The sequence below is a fragment of the Pristiophorus japonicus genome, chromosome 18 (assembly GCF_044704955.1).
Source record: "Pristiophorus japonicus isolate sPriJap1 chromosome 18, sPriJap1.hap1, whole genome shotgun sequence".
Classification (NCBI taxonomy): Eukaryota; Metazoa; Chordata; class Chondrichthyes; family Pristiophoridae; genus Pristiophorus; species Pristiophorus japonicus.
Window position 1 is genome coordinate 108,753,959 of NC_091994.1, and position 10,673 is coordinate 108,764,631.

General features: G+C 48.7%; 1 protein-coding gene across 6 annotated transcripts in view; it reads left to right on the plus strand.

The window, feature by feature from the left end:
• The window catches only part of tmem201 (transmembrane protein 201), a 218,079-nt gene that overhangs the window by 70,696 nt on the left and 136,710 nt on the right, over positions 1-10,673 (plus strand). For all 6 annotated transcript variants that reach the window (XR_011587647.1, XM_070860511.1, XM_070860514.1 and 3 more), the window contains one exon: positions 2,219-2,589. Coding sequence is in view for 5 of the 6 variants with exons in the window: in XM_070860511.1 (XP_070716612.1) it covers positions 2,219-2,589 (371 nt within the window). In the remaining variant the exon portion in view is untranslated. The remainder of the gene's footprint in view (positions 1-2,218; positions 2,590-10,673) is intronic.

A 10,673-nucleotide genomic window follows, 5' to 3' on the forward strand; every position in this document is an offset into this window, starting at 1 on the left:
AGGAAGAGTAAAGGCGCCAAGATAGATGTTTCAAAGAACTTGAATAGATTAAAGATAAGCCTTTAGTGTTTAGTAAACAAAGTTCAAGTTATGATTGCTTCAGTCTTTCACTGCTAGCTATTTTAATTTGCAAGTTGTAAATCATTACTGTATGTTGTAGTCGTGGGACTATGCTGTTCAATTTGAGGGGAAAGGTTTTATAAGTGAGATAAAAAGAATAGCTTTTTGGGCTATGTTTTTTTTGATGTGGACAGCGTTTCTCGTTGTGGTAGTTTTGGATGTAGATGAATTGGATCCTTTCCATTCGAATCCCTCAAACCTGGTATGTGTTGGCAAAAGCACAAGTGTGTTGTGTTCATTTATGGAATTCTGAGATCTGGCCGATAATAAAGAGAACTTACTACTTCGATTTTGGTCCTTATTGAAGTGTACACCAATGAAGGGAGTCTAAATACATTACAAAATTCATCAATCTTTACCCACCCAAAATAGCCAGAATTGGATATAAATGCAACTCCTTGAAATTGCATAAATTATCTTAACATCGGAGTGGAGATGTTAAGATGGATAGATTTTTGGATATTCAGGGTTTAAAGGGATATGGGAACAGTGCAGGAAAGTGGAGTTGAGGTCGATGATCAGCCATGATCTCATTGAATGGCGGAGCAGGCTCGAGGGGCCGAATGGCCGACTCCTGCTCCTAATTCTTATGGTCTTATGGAGTTTGAACTGGTCACTCTGATTTTCACAAGATCTCCTTTTTATTTCCATTTCCTTGCCCACACCCGATTCCCAAATCGATGGGGTACACAAATTGGGAGAGCAGGGGCAGAAGCTATATTCTACGGCTCCAAAGGGTGATCATGTCAGCCGTGTCTCAGTGAGCAGCACACACTTCTCGGAGTCAGAAGATCATGGGTTCAAGCCCCGCTCCAGAGACCTGAGCACTTTATCTCGGCTGATACTAACAGTGCAGTACTGAGGGTGTCTTTTGGATGAGACGTTAAACCGAGGCCCCACCTGCCCCCTCAGCTGGAAATAAAAGATCCCATGGCACTATTCCGAAGAAGGGCAGAGGGGAGTTATCCCCAGTGTCCTGGCCAATATTTATCCTTCAATCACATTGCTGTTTGTCGGAGCTTGCTGTGCACAATTTGGCTGCTGCGTTTCCCACATTACAACAGTGACTACACGCCCCCAAAAAAATACTTAATTAGCTGTAAAGCACTTTGAGACGTCCGGTGTTCGTGAAAGATGCTATATAAATCCAAGTCGTCTTCTCTCTCTCTCTCTCTCTCTCTCTCTTTTTCTCGCTCGCTGGCTCTCTCGCGCGCACTCTCCCTCTCGCGCGCCCCCTCTCCCTCTCGCGCGCCCCCTCTCCCTCTCGCGCGCCCCCTCTCCCTCTCGTGCGCCCCCTCTCCCTCTCGTGCGCCCCCTCTCCCTCTCGTGCGCCCCCTCTCCCTCTCGTGCGCCCCCTCTCCCTCTCGTGCGCCCCCTCTCCCTCTCGTGCGCCCCCTCTCCCTCTCGTGCGCCCCCTCTCCCTCTCGTGCGCCCCCTCTCCCTCTCGTGCGCCCCCCCTCCCTCTCGTGCGCCCCCCCTCCCTCTCGTGCGCCCCCCTCCCTCTCGTGCGCCCCCCTCCCTCTCGTGCGCCCCCCCTCCCTCTCGCGCGCCCCCCCTCCCTCTCGCGCGCCCCCCCTCCCTCTCGCGCGCCCCCCCTCCCCCTCGCGCGCCCCCCCTCCCCCTCGCGCGCCCCCCCTCCCCCTCGCGCGCCCCCCTCCCCCTCGCGCGCCCCCCTCCCCCTCGCGCGCCCCCCTCCCCCTCGCGCGCCCCCCCTCCCCCTCGCGCGCCCCCCCTCCCCCTCGCGCGCCCCCCCTCCCCCTCGCGCGCCCCCCCTCCCCCTCGCGCGCCCCCTCTCCCTCTCGCGCGCCCCCTCTCTTTTTCCCCCCCTCCCCTTTTCTGTAAATGAGTGGGTTGTGGAACTATGTATGACTTGTATAATTTGCGGAGCTATGGGGAAAGAGCAGGATAGTGGGACTAATTGGATAGCTCTTTCCAAGAGCCCGCCCAGGCACGACGGGTCAAATATTTGTCTCCTGTGCTGTATCATTCTCTGGTTGATAAAGTTTGATTTTTTTTAATTTTTAAAAAAGTCAATACAGGGGATCTGGCTAAAATTCTCTGTCTTCAATGCACCTAATGCCCTGCTTTTCTTTTGCAGACGTCCTATTATTCCAGCCTATCCACTCCGATCAGGGTGTTGATCCTCCGCTTCGTGGCCTTTGTCAGCTGTGCGGTGCTGGTTGCCATGGCAATTTACGGACCAGGCGGCCCGCTTGCCGGCCAGAACCCTCCGGCTGAAACGCTGGCGGCAGAAGCGATGTCCCGTCCGTCCAATGGCAGCAACGAGACGTCGGAGGAGGATGCCGTCCAGGATTTCACCGGCTGGGAGGAGCTGCTGGGCATGGTGCCAGAGGGAATGCTGGTCAACCTGCGCGGCGCGTGGGATTACGGGAAAAACCACCAAATGGCTGTTGTTGCCACTGGCCTCTTCACCTGCTTATTGGCTGTGCTTCTGGCTGGACGTATAAGGCGAGTCCCGAGTCTACCTCTGTCTCTTTTGTGCTCGCTGACCTAAAATGGCTCCCCGGTTAAGCAACGCCTCGATTTTAAAATTTTCATCCTTGTTTTCAAATCCCTCCATGGCCTCGCCCCTCCCTATCTCTCCAGCCCCACAACCCCCCAAGATATCTGTGTTTCTCAAATTCTGCCCTCTTGAGCATCCCTGATTATAATCCCTCAACCATTGGTGGCCATGCCTTCTGTTGCCTAGGACCCAAGCTCTGGAACTTCCTCCCTAAACCTCTACTCACTCTCTTTCCTCCTTTAAAGACGCTCCTTAAAATGTGCCTCTTTGACCAAGCATCTGCCGTAATTTCTTATGTGGCTCGGTGTCAAATTTATTTGTTTTGTCTCCTGTGAAGCAAATTTGCTGGAGTTCTTTGAGGATGTAACGAGCAGGGTGGATAAATGGGAACCAGTAGATGTGGTGTATTGGGATTTCCAGAAAGCATTTGACAAGGTGCCACATAAAAGACTACTGCACAAGATAAGAGCTCACAGGGTTGGGGGTTAATATATCAACATGGATAGAGAATTGTCTAACGAACAGAAAGCAGAGAGTTGGGATAAATGGGTTATTTTCAGGTTGGCAAACTGTGACTAGTGGGGTGCCACAGGGATCAGTACTGGGGCCTCAACTATTTACAGTTTATATTAATGACTTGGATGAAGGGACCGTGTGTAATGTAGCCAAATTTGCTGCTGAGACAAAGATAGGTGGAAAAGTATGTTGTGAGGAGGACGCAAAGAATCTGCAAAGGGATATAGACAGGCTAAGTGAGTGGGCAAAAATTTGCAGATGGAGTATAATGAGGGAAACTGTGAGGTTACCCACTTTGGTAGGAAAAATAAAAAAGCTAACTATTTAAATGGGGAGAGATTACACAATGTGGTGGTACAGAGGGATCTGGGGGTCCTTTTACATGAAACACAAAGCTCCTAGAATTTTTTGAGGATTTAACTAGCAGAGTGGACAAGGGAGAACCAATGGATGTGGTGTATTTGGACTTTCAAAAGGCTTTTGACAAGGTCCCACACAAGAGATTGGTGTGCAAAATTAAAGCACATGGTATTGGGGGTAATGTATTGACGTGGATAGAGAACTGGTTGGCAGACAGGAAGCAGAGAGTCGGAATAAATGGGTCTTTTTCAGAATGGCAGGCAGTGACCAGTGGGGTACCACAGGGTTCAGTGCTGGGACCCCAGCTATTTACAATATACATAAACGATTTAGATGAAGGAATTGAGTGTAATATCTCCAAGTTTGCAGATGACACTAAACTGGGTGGCGGTGTAAGCTGTGAGGAGGATGCTAAGAGGCTGCAGGGTGACTTGGACAGGTTAGGTGAGTGGACAAATGCATGGCAGTTGCAGTATAATGTGGATAAATGTGAGGTTATCCACTTTGGTGGCAAAAACAGGAAGGTAGAATATTATCTGAATGGTGACAGATTAGGAAAAGGGGAGGTGCAACGAGACCTGGGTGTCAAGGTACATCAGTCATTGAAAGTTGGCATGCAGGTACAGCAGGCAGTGAAGAAGGCAAATGGTACGTTGGCCTTCATAGCTAGGGGATTTGAGTATAGGAGCAGGGAGGTCTTACTGCAGTTGTACAGGGCCTTGGTGAGGCCTCACCTGGAATATTGTGTTCAGTTTTGGTTTCCTAATCTGAGGAAGGACGTTCTTGCTATTGAGGGAGTGCAGTGAAGGTTCAGACTGATTCCCGGGATGGCAGGACTGACATATGAGGAGAGACTGGATCGACTGGGCTTGTATTCACTGGAGTTTAGAAGAATGAGGGGATCTCATAGAAACATAAAATTCTGACGGGATTGAACAGGTTAGAGGCAGGAAGAATGTTCCCGATGCTAGGGAAGTCCAGAACCAGGGGACACAGTCTTAAGGATAAGCGGTAAGCCATTTAGGACCGAGATGAGGAGAAACTTCTTCACTCAGAGAGTTGTTAACCTGTGGAATTTTCTACCACAGAAAGTTATTGAGGCCAGTTCGTATATTCAAAAGGGCGTTAGATATGGCCCTTACGGCTAAAGGGATCAAGGGGTATGGAGAGAAAGCAGGAAGGGGGTACTGAGGTTGAATGATCAGCCATGATCTTATTAAATGGTGGTGCAGGCTCGAAGGGCCAAATGGCCTACACTGCACCTAATTTCTATGGGCCCAAGTTTCCACATGATTTGCGCCTGATTTTTAGGAGCAACTGGTGGAGAACGGACTATCTTAGAAATCGCAATTCTCCACATTTTTTTTTCTGCAGTTCTAGTCAGGTAGAACAGTTCTACTTTGGAACAGAATTTTTTCTTCAAAAGGGGGCGTGTCCGGCCACTGACACCTGATTTGAAAGTTTCCACAGTGAAAACGTACTCCAAACTAAAGTAGAATGGAGCAAGTGAAGATTTTTGTAGAACTGAAAAAACCTGTTCTACACAATAAAAAATCAGGCGCAGGTTACAAATTAGGCGTCCAGAACGAGGTGGGGGGGGAGGGGGAGGGGGGGGGGGAGGGAAGTCATTAAATTCTACAATAAATCCTTATTTATACTTCTACAAATATAATACAAATAAATCCAACCTGAATAAACATTTATAAGCAAAGAAAAGATTAAATAAACCATCTTCCTACCTGTGTGAAAGTGCTTCAGGCACAGAGAATGCTGCAGTCAGCCTGAGGCGCCCGTTCTTCCCGCGGGGGGGGGGGTGGGGGGAGGCGCCCGTTCTTTTCCGCGGCGGGGGGGGGGGGGGGGGGGAGGCGCCCGTTCTTTTCGGGGGCGGGGGGGAGGCGCCCGTTCTGCCCGCGGGGGGGGGAGGGGGAGAGGAGGCGCCCGTTCTTTCCCGTGGGGGGGGGGAGAGGCGCCCGTTCTGCACCCGGGGGGGGGAGAGAGGAGGCGGGGGGGAAGAAGACAGTGAGAAGGCTGCAAGTGCTGATGTGCTGATGGCAATGTGCTTTTATTAAAAAAAAAAATTTCAAAAATTAAACAGCTGCAAAGAACAACAAAAATGGCCGAGTGCCAATGTTTTTTTCACACTGCGCGTGCGCGAATGCTCCAATGCGCACGCACAGCGTTGCCGGCAGGAAAAAAACTAATTTAAATAGTACCTGCCCCCTCCCACTTACAAAATCGGCGCGAGTGTAGGCTCCGCCCCCCCTGGGCGCCGCGCCAATCAGACAAGAAGCTGCAGAACGCTCCAGAATCGCGAGCTTTTTTTTAGGCGCCGTTTTAGGCGCGAAAAACGGGCGCCCAGCTCGGAGGGGCGCCCGTTTTTTATCGTGCGGAAACTTGGGCCCTATTATGTTTCTATGTTAGCATGAAGGTACAGCAAGTAATTAGGAAGGCAAATGGAATGTTGGTCTTTGTTGTAAGGGGGATGGAGTATAAAAGTAGGGAAGTCCTGCTACAACTGTACAGGGCGTCGGTAAGACCACGCCTGGAGTACTGAGTACAGTTTTGGTCTCCTTATTTAAGAAAGGATATACTTGCACTGGAGGCAGTTCAGAGAGGGTTCACGAGGTTGATTCATGAAATGAAGGGGTTGTCATATGAAGATAGGTTGAGCAGGTTGGGCCTATACTTATTGGAGTTTAGAAGAATGGGGCGATCTTATTGAAACGTCTAAGATTCTGAGGGGGGTTGACAGGGTAGATGCTGAGAGCTTGTTTCCCATGGTTGGAGAGTCTAGAACCAGGGGGTATAGTTTCAGAATAAGGCGTCAACCATTTAAAACAGAAATGAGGAGGAATTTCTTCTGAGGTTTGAGAATCTGTGGGATTCTCTGCCCCAGAGAGCTGTGGGGTCTGGATCATTGAATATATTTAAGGTGGAGATAGACAGATTTTTGAGCGATAAGAGAGTCAAGGGTTATGGGGAGCGGGCGGAGAAGTGGAGCTAAGGCCAGGATTAGATCAGCCATTATCTTATTGAATGGCAGAGCCGGCTCGAGGGGCCAAATGGTCTACTCCTGCTCCTATTTCTTATGTTCTATTCCAGATTTATTTAATGAACTGAATTTAAATTTCCCAGCTGCCGTGGTGGGATTTGAACTCGTGTCTCTGGATCATTAGTCCAGGCCTCTGGATTACGAGTCCAGTAACACCACCACTGTGCTGCCATTCCCTGATACTCTGCATCTTCTGTTCCTTAATGGTGTGTCTAGGCATGCGATTGTCGTTAAGCTATTCAACCACGAGGAAATCACACCTGAGCTGCATTTCTGCACGTGTACCTTTTGACGGGATAACTCCCATCCTGGGGGGGGGGCGGCGGGCGCGTGGGGGGAGGGGGAGCATTGCTCCTTGTTCTGGTATTCCAGTAACTTCTACAAGGTGTGTGTGTGTGTGCATGTGTAACTCCCTCCATGGTTGAATAACATACTCGCACAACGAACAACAACTTGCATTTCTATAGCACCGTTAACTTAAAACGTTCACAGGAGCGTTTTCAAATAAAATTTGACACCGAGCCACATTAGGACAGGTGACCAAAAGCTTGGTCAAAGAGGTAGGTTTTAAGCTGGGTCTTAAAGGTGGAAGGAGAGGTTTAGGGAGGGAGTTCCAGAGATTAGGGCCGAAACAGCTGAAGGCACGGCCCACAATGGGCAAGGACCCTGGCGAGAGTCGGGGTCTTCAGAAGGGGTTTGGAAGCACCTACCTGTTCAAAAGGGTTTTCTTTGGCAGCACCTCCCAAACCCGCGGCCTCTACCACCTAGAAGGACAAGGGCAACAGGTGTATGGGAACACCATCATCTCCACGTTCCCCTCCAAGTCACACACCATCCTGACTTGGAAATATAATTGGCCGTTCCTTCATCGTTGCTGGGTCAAAATCCTGGAACTCCCTCCCTAACAGCACTGTGGGAGCACCTTCTCCACACGGACTGCAGCGGTTCAAGAAGGTGGCTCACCACCACCTTCTCAAGGGCAATTCGGGATGGGCAATAAATGCCGGCCTTGCCAGTGACGCCCCCATCCCAGGAATGAATAAAAATAATAATAATTCAGATGCGAGTGGAATGGGAGGGAAAATTAGTCCTGGTCACAATTTGTAGCACCAACCTAAATACTTTCAAAAAGGAAAAGAAAATGACAGTGTTGCTAATCATAGCACCTGAGCGTTTGTCCCTGCTCACTATCACAAAAGTGTATTTTTAGAAGTTGGGTGAGAGTTGAGTCGTGTTTTATTTTTCCTGGTTCGCAAACCGCTGGGTGACTTTAATCTACATATAGATTGGGCTAACCAAACTGGTAGCAATACGGTGGAGGAGGGTTTGCTGAAGTGTACAAGGGATGGTTTTCTAGACCAATATGTCGAGGAGCCAACTAGAGAGCAGGCCATCCTAGACTGGGTCTTGTGTAACGAGAGAGGATTAATTAGCAATCTGGTCGTGCGAGGCCCCTTGGAGAAGAGTGACCATAATATGGTAGAATTCTTTATTAAGGTGGAAAGTGACGCAGATAATTCAGAGACTAGGGTCCTGAACTTAAAGAAAGGTAACTTCACTGGTATGAGATGTGAATTGGCTAGAATAGACTGGCGAATGATACTTAAAGGGCTGACGGTGGTTAGGCAATGGCAGACATTTAAAGATCATATGGATGAACTTCAACAATTGTACATCCCTGTCTGGTGTAAAAATAAAAAGGGGAAGGTGGCTCAGCCGTGGCTAACAAGGGAAATTAGGGATAGTGTTAAATCCAAGGAAGAGGCATATAAATTGGCCAAAAAAAGCAGCAAACCTGAGGACTGGGAGAAATTTAGAATCCAGCAGAGGAGGACTACGGGTTTAATTAGGAGGGGGAAATAGAGTACCAGAGTAAGCTTGCAGGGAACATAAAAATTACTGCAAAAGCTTCTATAGATATGTGAAGCGAAAAAGATTAGTGAAGACTTGCAGTCCCTTGCAGTCAGAATCAGGTGAATTCATAATGGGTACAAGGAAATGGCAGATCAATTGAACAATTGCTTTGGTTCTGTCTTCACTAAGGAAGACACGAATAACCTCCTGAAAATACTAGGGGACCGAGGGTCTAGCGAGAAGAAGGAACTGAAGAAAATCCTTATTAGTCAGGAAATTGTGTTAGGGAAATTGATGGGATTGAAGGCCCGATAAATCCCCAGGGCCTGATAGTCTGCATCCCAGAATACTTAAGGAACTGGCCCTAGAAATAGTGGATGCATTGGTGGTCATTTTCCAACATTCTATAGACTCTGGATCAGTTCCTAGGGATTGGAGGGTAGCTAATGTAACCCTACTTTTTTAAAAGAGGTAGAGAGAAAACAGGGAATTATAGATCAGTTAGCCGGACATCGGTAGTGGGGAAAATGTTGGAATCAATTATTGAAGATGTAATAGCGCATTTGGAAAGCAGTGACAGGATCGGTCCAAGTTCAGCATGGATTTATGAAAGGGAAATCATGCTTGACAAATCTTCTAGAATTTTTTGAGGATGTAACTAGTAGAGTGGACAAGGGAGAACCAGTGGATGTGGCGTATTTGGACTTTCAAAAGGCTTTTGACAAGGTCCCACACACGAGATTGGTGTGCAAAATTAAAGCACGTGGTATTGGGGGTAATGTATTGACGTGGATAGAGAACTGGTTGGCAGACAGGAAGCAGATAGTCGGGATAGTGTGAGCTCGGAGAAAAAAACAAACATTGCCCTTGCCACCTCAACACAAATTGCTTAAAAAAAAAAAGTTATAAGAACAAACACTCGCACTTACTTTCGGAGCACTTTACCTTTCTCTCCGCCGCCGGCATGGCTGGACCGCACCGATTTCCCAGGCGGTCACTGCGGGCGCCCTTCCGGGCGGACGGATCGGGCAAAAGCCCAAAGTACTGCCGGCGTCGCAACCAGAGGCGTTGCACACCTGGCGCAGCTTTTCCCGGCGGTGGGTGCCGCAAAACCTGACCGGAGGATGGCAGCGGGGCGCAGGGGACCTGGGCTCCACCTTTCACGTCGTTCCGGTGCGCAAAGGGCCAGAGAATCCAGCCCAAGACCTCCAAGTGCCGTTAACTGTATCGGGGGATGCTTCGCCCTGTCCAATTGCTGTTTTATGCCTGCCTCCTACACTGCTAACCCTCCGATATTCATTGTGCAGAGAGAATAGTTCTGCTGCGTGTGCAGAATCTGTAGCCTGATTTGCCGAAACCTGCTAGAGTTAAGGATGCGGGCTTACCAAGGTAACTGTATCCTCAATTCCCTCGGGCCGCAGCAAACTGCCACTTTGATCACGCTGCAGGTGTTTAGAGCAGTGCCCCACTTGACAAGGCAAAATCCGGTTTAGACAAACGATGGATGAGAGAATGCGGTTACCTGTACAGCGCACGTCAACTGAAGAGAAAAGATTATCCCGAGAAACTATCAATCCTGGCATGGGGGAGGGGATGGTTACCTCGTTGGTCGCTTACTCTGGGCTGTTGGAACGGTGTGCAAGCAAATTAATATCTTTATTTTGTATTGTGAGGAGTGCAATGTGAGCACAGTCCTGTGGGTTTGCAGGTTGAGAGGGCACAGATTTATGGCGATTGACAAAAAAAGAGTCAGGTGACACCGGGGAAAACTTTTTTACACAAGTGGTTAGATTTGGAATGCACTGCCTGATGGGGTGGTGGATACAGAAAATAAAGAAAGACTTGCATTTATATGGCACCTTTCAAAATCACCAGACGTCTCAAAGCGCTTTACAGCCAATGAAGTACGTTTGGAGTGTAGTCACTGTTGTCATGTGTAGTAACCTTCAAATGGGAATTGGATAAATACTCGGAAAAATTTCAGGAATAGAAAGAGCGGGCGAGTGGGACTGACTGGATCGCTCTTCGAAAGAGACGGTGCAGATTCGATGGGCCGAATGGCCTCCCTTTGTGCTGTGCTATTCTATGATTCCGTGTAGGTGATTTCGTCAAAGAAATTCTGCTCCTGCTTAAAGGCGACAGCAATCACCCGGTTCACTCGGATGCAGAGAGTATTTAAATGTCAGAAAAATATATTAAAATTTGGTGTACAATTGTGTATAGACTCCGGCTTTCAACTCTGGTGTT